This window comes from Gopherus flavomarginatus, chromosome 1 (genome assembly GCF_025201925.1).
Source record: "Gopherus flavomarginatus isolate rGopFla2 chromosome 1, rGopFla2.mat.asm, whole genome shotgun sequence".
In the NCBI taxonomy this organism is placed as follows: Eukaryota; Metazoa; Chordata; order Testudines; family Testudinidae; genus Gopherus; species Gopherus flavomarginatus.
The window spans coordinates 345558299-345579827 of record NC_066617.1 but is presented as its reverse complement, the minus strand read 5'-3'; the positions used below and the strand labels follow the sequence as shown (position 1 = coordinate 345579827).

The following is a 21529-nucleotide window of genomic DNA, read 5'->3' as shown; positions in this document are numbered from 1 at the left end:
TCAAACACTGGGGAGAGCATCTTTGGACATTGTCTGGAAACCTGATTATTTTATTTGGTATATGCAGTCTGGTCAAGCCAAGCCACAGCATTCTTATCAACCATGTTCAACACAAAGACCTCCAGGAAGTGGAGTCATTTTGCAGTCCTCACCAATGCATGTCATGGTTTGTGGCTGCCCAGATTGACATGGTGGACTGTCTCCAAAATGCCACTGAAATTCTGCTGCAGCACAAATTCCATATCCGGTACAAAACCGGTTGAGAAGGCTCCATTGCCTTTATGGTAAATCAAATGTGGGTTAACACTGAGTGGGGTCTGAGACAAGATAATTATTTGTCACTTTCTCTGCGCACCATGAAGCTTGCCACATGTCCTCTACCGTAAATCACTTACCTGGTAAATTTATCCACAACAGGTGCTGTGAAGGCGGACAACCATATGCTGGATTAAACAAGGCTTAAGTTAACATTAGATGTGGCATATTACACAATTTTGTAATGAGCTTTGCTATACTTTCCTCCCTGCAAACACTGGATGGAATAATATTGCAGAGAACCCATAACCATGGTAGACGAGTAGATTTAAGTGTGCCTGAAATAATATGAACGGTGCAATTAAGTTATACATCAATCATCCTTGTGTGAGATGAGCCAGCCCATACTGAAGTGCACTCTGCCACTGAGTAGCAGAGTGCCACGGCTGAAGTGCATAGCGTTTGGGTGTTGGCACCTCATGTCCTTCTGGCCAGTTTTCCGAGCAGGTTGTTGTGCCTTTTGACCTTTGTCACTGTCTTTTTAAGATGGTCACAACTAAGGTCAAAACGCTCAACAACCTTCTTGGAAAACTGGCCAGAGCAACATGGGGTATCAATGTCCAAATGTTACACACTTCAGCCTTGGTACTCTGTTACTCAGTGTAGGTGAATGTGATGTGGAGAGCTTTAAACTAGGTCCTACATGGAATGGTGCCAAAAATCCATCCAGTGTGCATCCAGGCTTAAATAATGAATGATAGGTGAAAGGGGCTAATTTCTGGAGAAGAGACTAGAAATCACAACTGCATTGAAAAGACGAGAGGAAAAGCAAGAGGGCACTCATCAAAATATCTTTGATGCCTGTATGCAAATGCAAGTAGTATGGGAAACAAGCCGGATGAACTGGAAGTCATGCTATATGAATAAAATTATGACATAATTGGCATTACAGTGACTTGATGGGACAATTCCCATGATTGGAGTACCAGCATTGAGGGCTATAGCTTGTTCTGAAAGGATAGGTATGGGAAAAAAGGAGGTGTTGCGCTGCACATCAAGAATGTATACACTTGCTCCGAGGTCCAAGAGGAAGTGAGCGACAGACCTATCGAGAGTCTCTGAGTGAGGATAAAAAGGGAAAGAACAACAGTGATGCTATGGGTGGGGGTCTGTTATAGACCACCACATCAGGGAGAGACAGTGGATGAGTCATTCTACAAGCAGGCAACAAGACTAACACACATGAGCTAGTATTAATGGGAGATTTTAACTTTCCTGATAGCTGTTGGAAGACTATTACAACAAAACATAACATAGCATATGTCAGGGACAACTTTCTCATTCAGAGAGTTGAGGAAACAACTAGGAGGTCATCCGTTTTGGATCTGATTTTGACCAACAGAGAAGAATTCGTTGCGAACATGAAGGTGGTCAGGAACTTGGGAGGAAGTGATCATGATCTGTTAGAATTCAAGATCCTATGGAAAGGAGGACATGAGAACAGCAAAACAAGGACACTGGAATTCAAAAAGGTGGATTTCAACCAACTCAGAGAAATAGTAGGCAAGAAGTTCTATGAAAACACCAATTAGGAAAAAAAGGAGTCAAAGGGGGCTAGCTGCCAAGGTTGGCAGTTCCTAAAAGATGTAATACTGGAGGCTCAACATCAAGCTGGTCTGATGCAGAGAAAAGATAAGAAGCACCATAGGAGGCCAATGTGGCTGCACAAGGAGCTTTTTAGTTATCCAAAAACCAAAAGGGATACATACAGGAAATAAAAGGAGGGGCATGTCTCCAAGGAAGTATACATGGGAATAGCATGAATGTGTAAGGAAAAAATCAGGAAAGCCAAGGCAAAGAATGAGTTATAGCTGGCAAAAAATGTTAGAGACAACTAGAAGGGGTTCTTCAAACATGTCAGACAAAAAAGAAAAATCAAGGATAGTGTGGGTCAGCTGCTCAATAGAGAAGGTGGGCAGACAGCATGGATTTACTAAGGACAAATCATGCCAAACCAGCTTGATTTCCATCTTTGACAGGGTAACTATTTTGGTGGATGGGGGAATGTGGTGGACATAATATACCTGGATTTCTACAAGGCTTTTGTCACAGTCCCACATGACATTCTGATAAGTTGGAGAAATGCGGGCTTGACAGAACTACCATTAAATTGATACATAATTGGTTAAACAACCACAAATAAAGAGTAACTACTAATGGAATTATGTCAGATTGGAGGTAGGTCCCAAGTGAGATCCCCAGAGATCTGTTCTGGGTCCAGTGTTGTTTAATATCTTTATTAATGACATGGATGTAAGAATAGAGAGCATGCTGACCAAATCTGCAGATGACACAAAGGGAGCCCTGCCAACACTTTTGAGGATAGAGCTAAAATTCAGAGGGATCTTGATAAACTGGAGAACTAAGCTATAGACAACAAAATGAAATTCAACAAAGACAAATGTAAGTTGCTACACTTAGGGAAGAAAAACCAAATGCACAAATACAAAATGGAGGATAACTGGCTTGGCAGCAGCACTGCTGGAAAGGAGTTGTGGTGGATCACAACCTCAACAGGAGTCAGAAATGCGATGCTGTTGCAAAAAAAGCAAATATGATTTTAGGTTGCATTAACAGAGGCATAGCATGCAAGTCACAGGAGGTGATAGTACCACTCTACTCAGCGTTGATTAGGTCTCAACTGGAGTACCGTGTCCAGTTTTGGTCACCAGTGTATAGAAGGGATGTAGAAAAACTGGAAGGATCCAGAGGCCAGCAGCAAAGATGATCAAAGGGATGGAATGCAAGCTATATGAGCAAAGACTGGGGGGAACTGGATATGTTGAGTCTGCAAAACAGGTGATTAAGATGGGACATGATAGCAGGCTTCAAATACTTGAAAGGCTACTTTTAAAGAAGATAGAGAAAAGTTGTTCTCTCTTGCTGCAGAGGACAGGACAAGAGGCAATGGGTTCAAACTACAGCACAACAGATTTAAGAAGATTTTCCTGAGATTTAATCCTAACTGTAAGAATAGTATGACAATGGAACAGACTGCCTAGGGAGGTTGTGGAAGCTCCTTCACAGGAGATTTTCAAAAGGAGGCTGGATAGCATCTGTCTTGGATGGTTTAGACCCAACAAATCCTGCATTTTGGTAGGGGGTCAGACTAGATGACCCTTACAGTCTCATCTAACCCTATAGTTCTATGATCTTGTTCCTCACACTCCCTTCCTGTCATTCCTAACAACAGCCACACTCCACCTTTCCAGAATTCGAAATCAGATGACGACACTGTCATTTAATTCTGGAATGTATAACCTGCCAAGGCAAGAAGTTTCAGAGAAACGATTAGACCGATCTCTAGGGCTGGTTCTGGATCTGCAGTGCCATTCTGTTCTCTATAATGCACATTTTTTTGTTGGTTAATCTTCACACAGAGCTCCCATTCATAACCACGGGACTTCCAGTTGTGATACAGGCTCAGCATATGATGGTACCTGAATTCTGGGACATAACACCATAACAACATGATGACAACAACAATAATATGCCTAGCTTTTATATAGTGTTCTATATCAGTAGATCATAAGAATGGCCATACTGGATAGATCCATTGTCCATCTAGTCCTGTGTCCTGTCTCATCTGAGAGAAGAACTTTTGCCCTTACTGTAGTGTTATAAATGTATATGCTACTATGTAATCAGTCTGATTTGTTTATTTCTCAGTGAGTCTGCACCATTCTTTACACAAGGGACTGACAGAATAGGAGGACAATATTGGAAAGTTCAGTATGTGGAATACACTGATGACAAGTTTATCAGAAAGAAGAACCGAACTGAGGCTACAATGCACCTTGGAATACTTGGTACCGTAAATATTTTCAGGTCCTATCACTGCCTCATTTGTAAGCATACAATTCCAATCCATCTCAGTGGGAATTTTGTGCATGTAGCTATTAGAAAAATCAACCCTGTTCTGTAGAAGGGGCAATATTTTTATGCTTGACACTTTTTCTAAGTGACTCATTTCCTGCTGTGTTTTCAAGGCCCAGTTATCAAGGCTGAAGTGGGAGATACTTTGTTAGTTACTTTTGCCAACAAAGCTGAGAAGAACTATAGCATTATGCCCCATGGTGTGAGCTATAGCAAGCAATCAGAAGGAACCTCATATTTAGATGGTAAGTTTCAGTTGTGTGTGTGATGAAGGTAGGATTGTTGCCATCTGATTTACCTGAAGCTAACTTTCCTCATCTGTAGCATTATAGCTTTGCCTGCTTCATATAGTCATAGACTTCAAGCCCAGAAGGGATCCTTAGATCATCTAGTCCAGTGGTGGGCAACCTGCAGCCCGCAGGCCACACATGGCCCATCAGGGTAATCTGCTGATGGGCTGGACCATTTCTTTGTATTTGCACGGCCACCCGCAGCTCCCAGTGGCCACAGTTCACCGTTCCCGGCCAATGGGAGCTGCAGGAAGTGGCGCCCCCCACCACTGATCTAGTCTGACCTTCTGTATAACACAGGCCATAGAAATACATTCAGTTACTCTGTGTTGGATCCTCCACTTGGATTTGCACCAGACAATGTATTGGAGACAGGGCCGGCTCCAGGCCCCAGCACAGGAAGCAGATGCTAGGGGCAGCCAATGGGAAGGGGCAGCATGTCCGGGTCTTCGGCGGCAATTCGATGGCAGCTCCCTCAGTCCCTCTCGAAAGGAAGGACCTGCCGCCGAATTGCTAACGAAGAATGAAACGGTGCGGTAGAGCAGCCGCCAAAGTGCTGCCGATCGCGGCTTTTTTTTTTTTTTCTGTTTGCTGCCTGGGGTGGCAAAAAAGCTGGAGCTGGCCCTGATTGGAGACTAATAGATATTTTCCCATCTTGTAATGTCAAATGAAAATCATGGGCCAGATTATATCTCAGTTATACTAGCGGAAATCTAGAATAAGTCAACTGAAGTCAATGAAGCTACACTGTATTTGCATCGGAGTAACTGATATTAGAATCTGGTACCATATCCCATGCATCCAACAAAGTGGGTATTCACTCATGAAAGCTCATGCTCCAAAACATCTGTTAGTCTATAAGGTGCCACAGGATTCTTTGCTGCTTTTACATATCTCTTTGTTTGTCTTGTTTTTTTAAATATTGCAGTTCTTTAGGATATTGCTGTTAATAATTCAGGATCTGATCTAAGCTACTTGTTTTTTCTGCCCTCTTCCACCTCTCCTCACCCGCCCTCCCCCCAGCTGTAACGGTAGCATTGTTTTGTTGTTCTGATGTTCTAATCACAGTGGCATATTGTGATAAACCTGGAACATTGAGCAGCACTGGAGGTACCTTTTGCCCTATGTAACTGGAAAGCAGCAAAGCAGTTAATCCTTGTAAATATATAAATGTTTATGTGAAAACTCCCACATTATAAATTAGGCCTAAACATTCTAGTTCCCTAATCTGAGAATATCTCTGCATTGTCTCTGTAACACTTTTGGTCTAATTTAAAGCATTCAACAGAAGGGCGAGTCACTTGTTGGCTCACCTGCTTTGTTTCGACTGCCCTGGCAGTGCTCAGAACTAACGCACAGGACATTCCCAGCAGAGACTTGTACAGAGCGAGTAAAGGGGAAATGTAAACAAACTAATGAAATCAATACAAACAGCAGCAGCACACTCTGTTATGCTTTCGATCACTGATCTCCCGGCATGTAATGTGAGCATCCAGGCAGCCCACAGTGTTGTTCTCCTGAAACAAGCCTTCATGTCATCAGTAAAGACCCTGCTGCCGCCCACATCAACAACCGTCCCCTGATTGACATGTGCTTCTGCTCTGTCTGCTCACATTCACGTTCTGACCTCAGTGGGAGTTCTCTAGTAATAGGGCCCTAGGCGACGCATGTGGCCATGCTTGGCATGGATTGGCCTAAGTAGCTAATTGTACCTTGGGTGCATTATATTGCTTTTTTTGTTATGACATCTAGACATATTCTCCTGTCATGAAGCTCACTCCTGTTCTGTGGCAGAGCAATGCTATTTTGTTTACATTCTTCAGTATAACTTTCTGCTTCTGCATTCTTTATAGTGTGGCTTGTAGCACATGTTATAGCCTCAAGTAATAATATTAATATACTCGTTCATAGTCCATCTAAACCTTCAAATGTATCCTCTGTGGTCCTATGAAATATTTCAGGAGCACAGTTGAAGTAAACTGACACAGAGAGAATAAAATGCACACAGCCTGCCAGTGGCAGACACATTTAACTGCAGTGAGACAACCAGCCCAATCAATTTCTTCAATCTTAAAGCACATTTTGGGCCTGCTTTTGCTCACATTGAAGCCAGTGGATGTTTTGCCATTGTGTTTGAAGAGTGCAGAATTGACTCATTTTTCTAACCATCCTAGAAAGTCCCTTTTGTAAGTCTTCACTCAGTGGTACTGGCAATCTCCATGGCAGGTGTGTTACTAGTTTAACATTGTCCCTGAGTTTGCTGTGAATGGAAATATACCAAACCTTTGCATGACAGTACCCCCTTCCAAGTAAGTCACAACATATAAACAGCAAGCAACACTCCTGAGACCACAGCAAAGTTTCTGGTGTGCTGTTGCAGAGCCAGAAAGAAACAGATAACAAAGTCTGAATTCAGTGGTAGTCGTGTTAGTCTGTATCAGCAAAAAAAACGAGGAGTCCTTGTGGCACCTTAGAGACTAATAAATTTATTTGGGCATAAGCTTTCGTAGGCTAGAACCCACTTCATCAGATAAATGTGTTAGACTCTTAGGTGCCACAAGGACCCCTCATTTTTTTTAGAGTCTGAATTGTTAAGTAGCCACAGCTGCACCTGCTGTCAATGGGAGTTGGGCATGCCCAGCCCTGTGGAAAAGGGCAGTGAATATTTGGACAGTATTTGAGTTGTTTTTTTGCTTAGAATGGAGAATGTGTCTTCAGGAACTGACTGTGACCAACCTTCAACTATTACTTACTTTCTGGGAAATGGAAGAGAAGTGTAATTTTTTGGGGGGCTGCTTTTATTTGTTTTGTATTTTAAGGACATTGGAAGCTAGGAGCACATGTTAAACCCTGTGAGACATTCACATACAAATGGAGAGTCCCTGAAAACGTTGGCCCAGCCGCCAGCGATCCACCATGCCTGACCTACCTGTACTACTCAGCATCTGATCCAGTCATGGACACCAACTCTGGCCTCGTGGGACCTTTGATAGTTTGTCGAAAGAACACTTTGAATCATGATGGAACACAGGTACTAACTGTGTTTACCTATCCTGAATGGCATGATTTGGTGATCTGTGGAGAAGGTCACATCCAGGTCTGAACTGCACAACACGGGCTCAGCTGAATTAATAAAATATTGAAAAGGGTAAACAAATATCATTATTCAGGGTGGAAGCTCATCAGTGGAAGCTAAGTGTGTTATAGTTGTACCTTTGTTTTTTCCACTTTCCCTGAAGCACGACATTTGTTTATTCCTATCATTTGTCATACAGACTAGAGCTGGACCCAAGCTATGAAGTTCTGATCTGGCTCTGAAGTTCCCCATAGTTGGAGGTGTTTGGATCTGGACACAACATTGACATTGGGGCCAGATGCAAAGTTTGGATCCAGATCCGCATCTGAACATCATCATAGTTCCTAGGTGTTCAGATCAGGGGCTTTGGTGTGTGCCTGTCTCTGTGGGTCTCTGTGTGTGAGTTAATATGTAACTCAGATAGCATGGTGACAAGTGCAGTATAAGAAGCTATACACACTAAAGTAGAACCTGAGTCGTCAATCTTGGGGTCATGAACAGGTCTCATGGAATCATGAACAACCTACCTTTCTTTATGGCTGAATGGAAAAGGTCCTGGTGTGACATGGGGTGCTGGTATGGAGAAGGTCGAGAGCAACTGAAGCAGAGTATTTATTTTGCTATCACAAAGTTCATAAGAAAAAAAGTCTTTACATGTGTAAATCTACAGGCACCTTTCTTTTTAATGCATTTGCTTCCTCCCTGACTGCAGAAAGGAATAGACAAGGAATTTTATCTGCTCTTCACAGTCTTTGATGAGAATCTCAGCTGGTATCTTGACAAAAATATTAAGGTGTTTACTGGGGACCCCTCAAAGGTAAACAAAGAAGATGAGGATTTCCAGGAATCCAACAAGATGCACGGTATGGAATCTGTAAATAAGACTTTCCAGAAATATTTAAGAAGATGAATAGTGAAGGTGTAAGACTTAACAAATTTTGTCATCATTCATTGTAGGGCCAGATTCTGATTCCTTAACTCACACTGAATAGTACTTTGATCCCATTGCAGTAGATAAGACTACATCTCATTCTGCATCTCAGCATGTGTAAGGGGACCAGAATCTGGCTCTTAGGCACTATCCTGATGGGCCCAAGACACTCTGACTGACTAGCTGTATGACCTGGATCAACTCACTTAACCTCTCTGTGCCTCAGTTTCCCCGTCTATAAAATGAAAATAATCTATTACACTTATGCAGTTAACTGCTCATATTACATCAATTAATTATAAAGGAAATATTGTGAAATAGTATGCATGTGGTGTCTATCAGCATCACATACTTTAGATTAACTATGCAGGTCTTAATTAATTTTCTATAAACTCAGAATTGGGTTTGTTCAGCTGATTATATTTAATTCTTTCAGTATGAGGCAATATCTCTTAATAGTTCCTTATGCTGATATGGCACTTTTCATCCAAGTATTGCAGAGTGCTTTACAAACCTTACTGATCTTAGCTCCAATAAAGAGGGATTACTAGCCTCACTATATAAAAATGTACATTGAGGCAAAGTATAGTTAAGTGACTTGGTCTATGTAACACGGGAAGGCTGAGTCACAGCTGAGACTATAACCTAGGTCTCCTTTCGCCCACTCTTTGCCTTAACCATCAGTGTATTGGTGTTTTCTAATTTACAGGACTGCTGTGAGGCTTGCTTAATGTTAGGAAAGCACTTTGAAATGCTTGGATGAAAGCTGCCATCTCAGTGTAAAGAATTATTAAGAGATCCCACTTCACAGACTAAGAATGAAATCTAACAGTAGCTCAGATACCCAGACAGGAGTTTATAGGAACAGCATTAAGGCAGTTAATCTTCTGTACTTGACGTTGATAGGTACCACCTGTGCAGTGCTTCGCAGAAGACCCTTCCTAATTAATTAACATGACATACTCTGTCAGAGTTCCCTGGCTAGACATGCTAGCAGAGCATTTGCAGAATTATGACACATCTTACTAACTAGACTGTCTTCTCCTTCAGCTGTAAATGGCTACTTGTTCGGTAATCTGCCAGGATTGGTGATGTGCAAGGATGACAAAGTTTCTTGGCATATGATTGGCCTAGGCACTTTCACGGACATGCATGGAGTTCATTTCCAAGGAAACACCATCCATTTGAGCGGGAGGACAAGGGATACACTGCCCTTGTTTCCGCACTCATCAGGGACGGCACTCATGCAGCCAGACCATGTGGGTATGTTTTTTAATTTCTCTGAGTATTGCTCTGTTCACAGGAATCAAAGGGCTTGATTATCATGTATGTTAAGGCCCATATACAGTGCTCTGGAAATGTGAAGGGGCCACAAAGTATGTGTGAATATAGGAGCCTTAATTCGGGCCAAAGTTCTTTATTGCCAAGATGCTAGAAATCAGGTAAGTATTTACACCAAGGAACGAAAGACAGCACACCCACATTGATGGGCATGGGATAGACTGACAAACAGGCAGAAAGAATCATCATAAAATGTTCTATAACTCTAAATAACAAAATAAAGGTAAAATTCACTCCCATGAACAAGGTCAGCAACCACTTAAGATCTATAGTGAGGTCTTAAGTAGGACTGAAGTAAGCCATAGCCTTGTGCCTCTGTACTGGACTCCGTTTCACCTACAGAGTGTGCATAAAAGGTGTTCCCATTTCTCCATTAATCATCCAGTGATGTGATGTTTTCAAAATTAATATCGGACATATTCTGCACTCAGAGAAGCTTTGCAAACATTAAGGTCCAATGTTGTTTTCCTTTACACTGGTGTAACTCCAGTGGAGTTGTTACAGTTTTTCAACAGTGTAGTTGAGAGAAGAATTTGGCCAGAGCATTTAACAAACACCTGCATTGTGAGCTAGAGGTGTTATTCCCCTGCTCATGTACACACAGTTGTGCCAGCTGTCCTACCCACCAGTTTCAGGAGGGTCTGTATTCTTCATGGCTCAGTTGTGCCTGCTCTAGCGTGGCTACACTGCTATTTAGATGAGAGCTCTCATGAGTATGTGTATATGAGCACTGGAATCACACCCCTAGTTCATAGAATCATAGGGCTGGAAGATACCTCGAGAGGTTTTCTAATTGAGACCCCTGCACTCAAGGCAGGACTGAGTATTATCTAGACCATCCCTGACAGGTGATTGTCCAACCTGCTACTAAAAATCCCCAATGATGAAGATTCCACAACCTTCTTAGGCAGTTTATTCCACTGCTTAACTAAAACACAGCTCTTGCTGTGAGCAGGATTCAAAGCTGAGCAGGGAAACCCCACTGGATTTCAGCTCCAATCCCTTAACCACTCAGCCATCACAGCTGTGTGTAGCTATAGTGTAGACATAGCCAATGTGACATCAATGGGAGTTATGAATGTTTATTAGCTAGCAGGATTTGGTCTATTATGTGCTGAGTGTAAGTATGGACTAGAAAGAAAATTCTGTTCCAGCGTGCATCCTATGCAATGCCATCATCTACAATGGAATTACAGAGTATAAATCTTGGCCAGAATTTGGGCATCTGAACAAACAATAATCTACCTTTCTCATGATCCTGCACTAGCAAGAAGCTGGAGTGAATAGCTTAATGGATTTTTTTCAGTCTCTAACATCTGTGATTCATCTTAATTAAAGGATATCTTACTTCTCTATAACCTTGACTTTATAAGCAGTAGGGTGAGATTGGAATCTAGTATGTAGAGCAAGATTCTGAGAGTTAGGAAGCATGGGTTCTACTTCTGGCTTGACCATTAAGCCACTGAGTTGGGCTTGAATACATCACTTAACTTCTCTGTGCCTCAGCCTGCCCAGCTACAAATAGATCTGAAAACATTTACCTACCTCACCGGGGTATTGCAAGATGTAACTATTCAGAGCCAGATTGTGGCCAGCCTCTGCTTGGGTGCACAAGAAGGAGGATACAAGAAGCCTTGCCCATCTTTCGCACATTTATGGGAAGCCACCTCTGTCCTTTTAAGCCCTGAGAGCAAGAGCTATTCAGAGCTAGGCCCCTGTGGGTGGGAACCTCTCTAGAAGGACAGAGAGGAGTCATGGCTTCACCTAACTATCTTTGCACTTGCCAGAGGGGATGGTCAAATGCTGCACCCTCCTATTTAGTATAGGCCCAAGCATTCATCCCTTATTCATGCTGGTGAATATGTGGGTGGCACACATGGCCCTTATGTATTGCAGTAATTCCAAGTCAGGTCAGAGCCTGTTATGCCAGGTACTGTACAAACATCTAGTGAGAGTCGTCCCTTCCCTGAAGAGTTTACACTCTAAGGGCTAGTCTACACTAGAAGCACTACAGTGGTGCATTTGCATCGAAGACATTCCCTGCTGACAGGAGAGAGCTCTTCCATCAGAATAATAAAACCACCTCCTCAAGAGGTGGTAGCTCTCCTGCTGATTTAGCGCTGTCCACACCAGCGCTTAGGTCAGTGTCACTTTCGTCGTTCAGGGGTTGGCTTATTCACACTGCTGAGCGACATAAGTTATACTGACATAACCTGTAGTGTAGACAAGCCCAGAGGAATGGCACAACAGCTGTGCTCTCAGGAGCTCTGGGAGTCACTGTGGCACAGTGCCTTCCAGAACGTTCCCTGGGACAAGACTGCTCTGCACTAGTCACTCTCCTGGGCTGGGCTTTCACAGTGCAATCTATCTACTAATACAAGTATTGATGTTTGCAAAGCACTTTGAGACTATTAGATAAAAGGTGCTAAGTTCTTGTTCCTCACTTTACTATTTGATCAATGACTTCACATCTACACAGTCGTTCAGGTATTAACATTAAAGCTCTGGCACTGAATACGTGCCTAAAACACAAGCCAATGTTAGCAGAAGCTGAATGCCAACTAAAATGGAGCTGAAACTTCTAAGCAAGAGTGTTGTTCAGCAGCCTGCAGTTGGATTTGCTGCCTGATCCCACCTAACAAAGTGGGTAGGATGCCGTAGTGTCCCCGTTATATTCTCTGAAAGAATATCTGCAGAAAAAGAAATGGCATTGTAGTATTAGATAAATGGTGTTACTCCTGGGATAGCTGCCTTCAAAATTCTGCAGCTGGAAGTGTTATATCCATAGAAAATGCGGCTAACTGGATGGTACTTAATGGTAGTGAGGGTTTGCTGGCCAGCTCATTTCTAAAAGCCAGCCATCTTATTGACAGTACTCCCGCAGCTAAAAGGGCTTATTCAGGTTTAAATAATGAGAAATAATTAAGGATGATGTTTAGGGATTTCTAGAGAAGATTATGTCAGTTCTCATGAGGGTAGCAAAGTTTCTTCCTTTCTCAAGGATACAGTGGTCATGTTTTGGTCATTACATATCAGAATCAGTGAGGGAATATTCCCATTGATCCTGAAAAGACTTACACTGCAGGATCAAAACCATAGTTTGTAAATAGCAAAAGGAGATAAGTGGTGTATTTCCATTTCACTGAATGCATGGAAAACCACATGTGTGTGCATCTGCACCTGTGAGGATCTCCACTTATCTTAGCAGGACTCTCTGTGAGAACAAGTGTCTGGCTGCATGGCTCTCAGTGCAATAGCAGGTCTAGTTTGCTTTGGGGACAGGTTACTAAAGTATGAGGAATGGGGTTTTATCTTTAATCCTGTCATTTTATCCTTTATATAAATCCCCAGTGCATTCCCTTGCAGGCATTTTTAAAGTGGTTTGCAGAACATTTGATCACTTTGTGGCTGGAATGAAACAGATGTATGAAGTGAATAGCTGTAGCAGTACAGCTCGCCCTGGGCAGCCCTATGGAACCATGAGAACATATTACATTGCTGCAGAAGAAGTGGAATGGGATTATGCACCTAATAAAACCTGGGCTCTGAGTGACAAAGATGCAAGGTACTGAAGTCAAATTAATGCCAAACTGTATTCATGGGTATTCATACATGCTCTGATGGGGAAACCTAAACATGTTTTTGGTTTCAGAAAAGCTAGCTAGTGCTTTTGGAGTGTGTTAGATGTTTGCTGAAACAGATATTTTCTGCAAAGAAGTTATAATACAATGTTTATTTCTTACTGAGTAATGTGGTTTCTGGGTAAAAATTTAGAAAGTGCTTAAGTGACTTAGAAACCTAGTCTCATTGAAAGTCAGTGGCATGGAGGCTCCTAAGACCCAGATCATCAAAGGGATTTAAGTGCCTAGCTTCTCTTCTCAAAGGTATGAGGCACCTAGCTCAGGCACCTGTGTTACTTTTGAAAATGGGACTCGGTCTCCTAACTCAGGCACTTTTGAAAATGTTATTCTATATTTTTAGATATTAAATTACAGCTCGGTTCTCTGGCTAACATTCCCTTGTGAGCTGATGCTGCTGAGGTTTTAGATTCCCTGGCAATGTTTTGGCCTTGGATTTCTCTTTTCAGTGCCCTTACCCCTGCTTCCTGAGCCCTTTCTGTTGGTCTAGAGATAGATAAACACAGACCAGAGAGTGTAACAGTGGCATCTGGTGGCTAAATATATCATCACTTTGAGTTTAATATTGTAGTGCCTTATAACCTCGGGATGGGACACAGCATTCAGATCCTTATCTGAACTTTTCCAAAATGTGGGGTGGAGATAGCAAAGGGGTGGATCCAGGGTGTTGTTTCATCCCATTATAGGAACAGGACCAATGTGAACTCTAGTCATTTAGTAGCTATTTAAAAGAGAGGCTTTAGCTCAGCCAGAAGTTATGGGCTTGATGCAGGAGTTACTGGGTGATTTTCCAAGACCTGTGTTTTGAGAAAGGTCAGACTAGATGATCTTCTGGCCTTAAAATCTATAAATCAAGTTTTTAAAATGTAAAGTATCTTTACATTATTATTAATTGTAGTGGCTCACTAGTGGCTGGAGACCCCAACCAAGACTGAAGCCCCTCTGTGCCCTGAACAGAGCAAACACATGAGACAGTCCCTGCCTTGAAGAGCTTACAGTCTAAGGCCCTGATCCTGCAACTGGCAATGTGCAGGCTGATCTCCATCTGGTGCTTCAGTGAAGTAATGTGATGTAATGCAATAGAGTATTGCGCCTACAGCATTGGTACCACATTTAGCCACAGAGGGTCAGATTCTCAAAAGAATTCTGCTCTCATTTTGGCACATACATTTTCAAAGTGCTCAGCACCCAGCAGCTCCCATTAGCAGTAGGTGCTGATCACTTTAGAAAGTGTGGTCACTTCATTTATGCCTTAAGAAGAGCTGCTAAGTGCCAGGCTCTTTGAAAATCTGGCCCAAGATGACAGAGTTACATGCTCTGTTCTATATATACCCAAACAGATGGGACACAAAGAAATCCAACAACCCCAGGATAAATAAATGGGATTGAAGCGCACACACACTTTGCTGAGTCGATGCCTAAGAGGCTTGCCCAAGATCACATAAGCAGTATAACTACACTTGTCTCTAGAGCCTCTTGCCAATTTGAGGGTTTTCTTTTACAGTCATATATTCCTATTTGTTCAAATGTTTTTTATCTCTCCTGTTTCTGGGTGAAAGACCCACTCGAAACGGGGAAAACAGCTAAACTGACTGACAGTATGGGGAAAGAAACAGTGAAACTGACTCAGTCAACAAACTGAAAATTTAGAAAAGGTCATTCTTTCATTTCTTTCTGTTTTAGTAACCTTAGGAGTTACAGTTCTTGTAACAATGGCAAGTCAGCAGGTTGATTGTTAAATGGATGGTGTCCCTTTATAGCTGTTTAGGGGGTGGGTTCTGGGCCTCTGTCACCAATGCTATTTTATAGGCAAGTGTTTCCTGGGTGCTCCACTTTGATGTGAATAAATAATTTACCTTTGGCTGGAGGAGTTTAAAGGTCTTATCCTGCAGAAGCTTAAACACATGGGTAGCTTTACTTACCAGAAGCACTGCCTCTGAGGATACGTGTACACTACAGCATAAAATCGAAATTACTAAAACTGGTTTTATAAAACCAATATTATAAAATCGATTTTATGCATCCGCGCTAGGGCACATTAATTCGGTGGTGTGTGTCCATGGTCCTAGGCTACCATCGATTTCCGGAGCGGTGCACTCTGGGTAGCTACAGTGAAAGAATGAGACCAATAACTTCGATTTCCGTCCACACTAACCCTAAATTGATATAGTAATATCAATTTTAGGGTTACTCCTCTCGTTGGGGAGGAGTACAGAAATCGATTTTAAGAGCCCTTAAAATCGATTTAAAGTGCCTTGTAGTGTGGACGGGTACAGCGTTAAATCGATATAACGCTGTTTAAATCGATTTAACTGTGTAGTGTGGACCAGGCCTGAGTTCAGTGGGACTGCTCAGATGAATAAAGTTGCATACCCTCAATGTATGCAGGATCAGACACGACATTAAGAATCACACATAGTCAAGATGAAGTCAGAATAGTGTTTACTTGTATAGAAAGTAATTTACCTAAATAGAAATCAGGTCCAGTGAAAGTAAACTTTTTTGTTCACAGGGTTGTTGTAGCTGTATTGGTCCCATGATATGAGAGAGTCAAGGTGGGTCAGATAATCTCTTTTACTGGTTCACCCACCTTGTCTTTCCTTTTTTTCTTATATTTAGGGTTAAGAAAAGTATTTACCTTTTCCACACACTTTTTTTTTAAATTCTTTTAAAGCTAGTTTTGCCAGCAATAAGTACTTTGCTTTACCCAGTTCTTTATACTCTTGGGCAGATAAGTTAGTTTCCCACAGGACTAGAACTACCAAGTACGAGAATTCAGGCATATCTGATTATTGTACTGGCTCATTTTAGGCCTGATTCAGTTACCATTATAGTTAATGGAAGGACTCCTGTTGACATCAGGTGGCTTTGGATCAGGTCCTTAGCTCAATCCTGCAAGATTCTGAGCACTCTCAACTCCCAGTTAAGTCAGAGTCATTCAGCCACTGCTAGGAACAAGACCTTATTGAAGATGAAGTAGCTCAGGTCTGTCTATTGGAAAATCCACCCCTGGTTGCAGCACAGTAGCTCTGCACCTAGTTAAAACACAGTATGGGCTTCCAGTATAGCCACAGCCAAATCATGTTTTTTTAACTGTTCTCCTGAATTCTGCTGCTATAGGGAAACTTGAACTCTGCAAAGAATTTCAGAGGCATCTATGTGCAATGCCCATTTACTGCCAAGCCTCCAAAGAACATAAAAGGGAGTTTGAACCTGACAACTTCAAAAAGACAAACAACTTCAGAAATATGTGCTAGTCTGGCAAAATGTACCCAGTTAAAAAAAATGAGGAGTACAAAGGAGCCAAGAAAGATAGATTTATTGAGGACCATTGGCAGTATGTTATGTAACAGTGTGGAAGAATCCCAGAAAGAGTCACTTTCTCCTAACAAGGAACGTGATTAAAACATTGTCAGCTCCACCCTTGGCAAAGGATTGCTCTTTTATGTCCATGCAAAGTACAAAAGTTGGCATATGTTCTGCTTTCATTTTGCAAAAGCATGCTGTGAGCCAACCTAGAGACTCCCCTCCCAGAGCGCATCTTGAAGGTAACACTGCAATGAAAGGCCACTGCTCCCGGAAGAGAGTGGAAACAATCTCCTCTTTGTTTGTTTTTTGAGTGCCCCCTACTGACCAATCCACCTTTTTTTTCTAGTATTTGGTCCAAGATGCTGGGGTTGGGGATGGGGGGCGGGGGGAATTATGTAAACCTGGGGCAGGAGGACTGGATAATTGGAGAACCTTGTGTATACTAGCATTATGGTCAGAGCCAGAAATGTGTAACATATAGTAAAAGCATCAGTGGCTAGTGCAGGGATGGGCAGACTACAGCCTGCAGGCCGAGCCATTTTAAACTGACCCATAAGTTCCTGCTGGGGAGCCAGGTCGGTGCCACACCATGCTACTTGGCCCCGCTGTGGCTCTCCAGGCAGGACACCAGATGGGCCACTGCACCACAGGGCTCCCAGAAGCCATGGCATGGCTCCGCTCTGAGGGTCGGAGGCCTCTCCATGCCTAGGAGCCGGAGAAGGGACATGCCACTGCTTCAGGGAGCCGCTTGAGGTAAGTGCCACTCAGAGCCGACACCTCTGAGCCTCTCCCCATGCCTCAACCCTCTGCCCCAGCCCTGATCCCCCTCCTACCCTCCAACCCCCTCGATTCCAGCATGGAGCATCTTCCTGCACCCCAAACCTCTCAGCCCCACACCAGAGCCTGCATCCCCAGCCAGAACCTTAACCTCTTCTCACACCCCTGCCTAAGCCCTGGTCTCCCTCCAAACCCCTCGGTTGCAGCCCAGAGCACCCTTCTATACCCTAAACTCCTCATCCCCAGCCCCACCCCAGAGCCCACACTCCCAACCAGAGCCCTCACTCCCTCCCACCCCAATCCCAATTTTGTGAGCATTTATGGCCCACCATCCAATTTCTATTCTCTTATGTGGCCCTTAGACCAAAACGTTTGCCCACGCCTGGGCTGGTGTGTATCACTGCCCTCTTCTGGATGGAGTCAGAAATGCTCATTCTGTGTGTCAGGCTCTAACATTGGTTTAGGTAAAACTATTGCTGTAAAAGGCTGTGAGTTATCACCTTGCTGGTGCTATTAAGCCCAAATGGTCACAGTGATTAATATGAAGGTATTCACTGATTTGTCACATGTAAGATGTAAAAGCCTTAAACTGAATGCTAAAGAGGTGTTCTCCAGCAAGTAATAAAGCAAATCTTTCATTAGCACTTTAGATAGTTAAATAGTTTGCACTTTTAACTTTTGTCTTTTTAATTTGCAGTTATGGGAAAATTTTTGTAAGCCCAGGTGAAGGTCGGATTGGTTCAAAATACAAGAAGGTGGTTTACAGAGAGTATACAAACGGAGAATTTACAGAGCACAAACTGAGATCAGCACAGGAGGAACACTTGGCAATCCTAGGCGAGTAGCTCTTATAACTCGCAGAATATATCAAATGTAAGAGAGCATCTCTTTCCAAAACCAAACAGGTTGTGTGGTAAAGTACCTTCTTCTCCTCAGCAGGCTCAGTCCTTTTTAGCCTTGGAGACACAGGCTTGGGCAAAGCAAACCCTTCTAGGGGTATGGCTACACTTGAAATTTCAAAGCGCTGCCGCGGCAGTGCTTTGAAGTGTGAGTGTAGTCAGAGTGCCAGCGCTGGGAGAGAGCTCTCCCAGCGCTGCACGTAAACCACATCCCTTACAGGTGTAGCTTGCAGCGCTGGGAGCCGCGCTCCCAGCGCTGCAGAACTGATTACACTGAGGCTTTACAGCGCTATATCTTGCAGCACTCAGGGGGGTGTTTTTTCACACCCTTGAGCACGAAAGTTGCAGCGCTGTAAAGTGCCAGTGTAGCCCTGGCCTAGGTAGCATAGGGTCTGGCTAATCCTTCCCTCAATCAGACCCTTGTGCTTTTCTCCCCTTCTGGGGACAGGGCACAGCCTTCCTTGCTGGAAGGGTTCAGAGCCTTGCTACACCTAACTTGCTGGCAACTTCCCTGCTTCTCTAACTCTCCCTCCTGGTTCCGCCCCCAGGGAGGGTTTAAAAAGGTCTTCAGCAGTTGGAGTCAGCTGAACCTAATTAGTTCCCTGGCAACCCCTTTTCCCGCTGAAGCTTATTTCCCCCTGGTTATCTCTCCTCAGTGGATTGGAAGAGGCCTTTTAACCCCCTGGGACTAATTACTGCCCCTCCCTTGGTAGCCATTTAGTTGTGTCAGTTTTGTTGTAGAAGGAAACAATGAACACTTGGATTGGTCCCAGCTTTTTCAGTGGTTTTACACACATTTTAATTAGTGATTGTAAAGACAGGTATTTCCAAACAGGAAGCAGTTTGCTGGAAGTATGTAGCACATATAAGAGAGCCAAGTTTAAGATTTACCTATACCTTTAAAGATCTGCTGAACAGGTCAATGGGAACAGCTCTGGGGAGCAGGGTGTGGTTGCAGCAACAGAGTATGGTATGCTCCAAATTTGGACTCAGCCACAATTTGGGAATGTGCAAATTGTGTGTTTGTTTTTTGGGTGCTAAGTTTAATAAAACTACCCCAGGGCCTGTCCCTGGTAACAAGTACATCCAGCTAGGATGGACAAACACAGACATTTCCAGCATCTGCCTTAGTTTCGTATGCACAGTGGTTTTTTTTGCTATGTTCTGGTGGGCAGGCAGGTTGGACTGGTTGTTAGATGTTTGGGTTGAGATTAGGAGTTGGAGAATTGGAAATGTTACCTGTGTCCTATGGAATGATCATCACCTCCTGTGATTTAGGGATGGGGCTACAGCTGGTCATAAAATGCTATGGATTTTCTGGGAACATTTTTGAAAGTAATTAAAACATTCCTTTTTTTCCCAATGAAAAACTGAAAACCAAAAAAAGGTTTGAATTATTATACCATGAGACATAATCAGATGTTTTCAGTTTCTGAAAAAATTGCCGTTAACATTTTCATTTGTTAAAAAAATCCAGCTCCCTCCCCCCGCCCCCAAAAACCATTTTTCACTGGAAAAAATTTGACTTTTGACTGGCCATATTTGGGACACCCTCATCTGCTGGGGTTAGGGACCTGTTTTGATGGCCTGTCCCTGAAGGCTGATGGAATCTGACCATTTCTGATGGGCTCTGAGGGAGAATATTGTTTCTCTAAGGTCATGTGTACACTACCATTTATGTTGGCAAAACTTACGTTGCTCAGGGGTATGGTTTAATTATGTTGAGGGGAGAGTTCTCTCCTGTTGGCGTAGAGCGGCTACACGAGAGATCTTACAGCTGCATCGGTACAGCTATGCTGCTGTAAGGTCTCTAGCCTATGAAATGATTGTTCTTCCTTAACTCTCAGTGAAGTGGCTGTTAGCCTCTTTACAGTTTTGATCTCACAGCATTTCACATGTGGATTTACACTGATTTCTCTTTACTTTCATTATGAGCAACAGTGACATGTCACAAAAGTAAACTTCCAAGTTAAACACTAGCAAATTCTACAGCTTGTAAAAATAATATTAAATATCCGTTTCTGAGCTGACTTCTGGACAAACTCCAGTTTTCTTTACTTTAAAAGAGCAACGTTAGTCACCATAGCTTGTTGTTTTCATTTAGGGCCCTTAATCCATGCAGAGGTTGGTGACTCCATACTCCTTATATTTAAGAATAAAGCTGTCAGGCCCTATTCAATAAGTGCACATGGCATAGAAGAAGTGGGTAGTGGAGAAAGACCTGGAACACTAATCACCATGCCTGGTAAGTATGATCATTTATTCTTGAGCAACAGAAGAGCTCCTTAAATCTTATATGAAGAAGTCATTTTAAAAATCAAATGACATTCCTTTTTTCAAACTTTCTGACACCCTCACATCTTTTTGGGCACAGTAAATTCTACTTTTATTTATCTATATGTCTGTCTAGCTAGGTTCTTATTATTAGTAGGCTCCAGATTGTATAAGCTTGTTAGGACAGGGACTATGTCTTCACTTATTTCTGGGGCACATGTGGACACTCAGAAACAATAATTAATACTACCAATGGCTCAAACTTTAAAATTAGGTGCCTAAATATAGATTTAGCAACTTTACTTTAGGCACACAGGAACTGAAAATTCTGCCCAATAAAAACAAGAGAGATCAGGCTCGAGTAGAAGAGATCTCTTGAACAAATAGGAATCGGTATACAATATATTTCTGTTTTCTCTCGATCCCATGCTCAGGCAAACTCCCACTGAAATCAATAAGGGCCTGATCCAACTCCCACTGAAATCAATAGGAGTCTTTCCATTTACTCAAACAGGAATCTGATCAGGGCCTATGGGCCTAATCCAAAATCCAGTGAAGTCAATAGAAAGACTTCCCATTGACTTTAGTGAGTTTTGGATTAGGCCTAAAGACACCAGGAGTTTTGCCTGGGTAAAGGCTGCAGGATCAGGATCAGTAATACTACTCAAACATGATGTTTACCTGAAAGAAGGTGTTACAATTGGCATTTTATGTTATACATGGAAACAGTGATGTCATTTAGTGGGCCAAACTCTGAATAGGCAGAAGCAGGCCCAAATCAACTGGAGTCAGTAGAGTTTATA

At 42.7% G+C, this 21529-nt stretch overlaps 1 protein-coding gene across 1 annotated transcript in view; it reads left to right on the top strand.

Annotated features, from left to right (window-relative positions):
• The window catches only part of HEPHL1 (hephaestin like 1), a 58145-nt gene that overhangs the window by 20518 nt on the left and 16098 nt on the right, over positions 1-21529 (top strand). The window contains exons 7-14 of the mRNA XM_050940392.1: positions 3985-4124; positions 4305-4436; positions 7301-7512; positions 8270-8420; positions 9539-9751; positions 13196-13394; positions 18251-18390; positions 20557-20697. Coding sequence (XP_050796349.1) covers positions 3985-4124; positions 4305-4436; positions 7301-7512; positions 8270-8420; positions 9539-9751; positions 13196-13394; positions 18251-18390; positions 20557-20697 — 1328 coding nt within the window. The remainder of the gene's footprint in view (positions 1-3984; positions 4125-4304; positions 4437-7300; positions 7513-8269; positions 8421-9538; positions 9752-13195; positions 13395-18250; positions 18391-20556; positions 20698-21529) is intronic.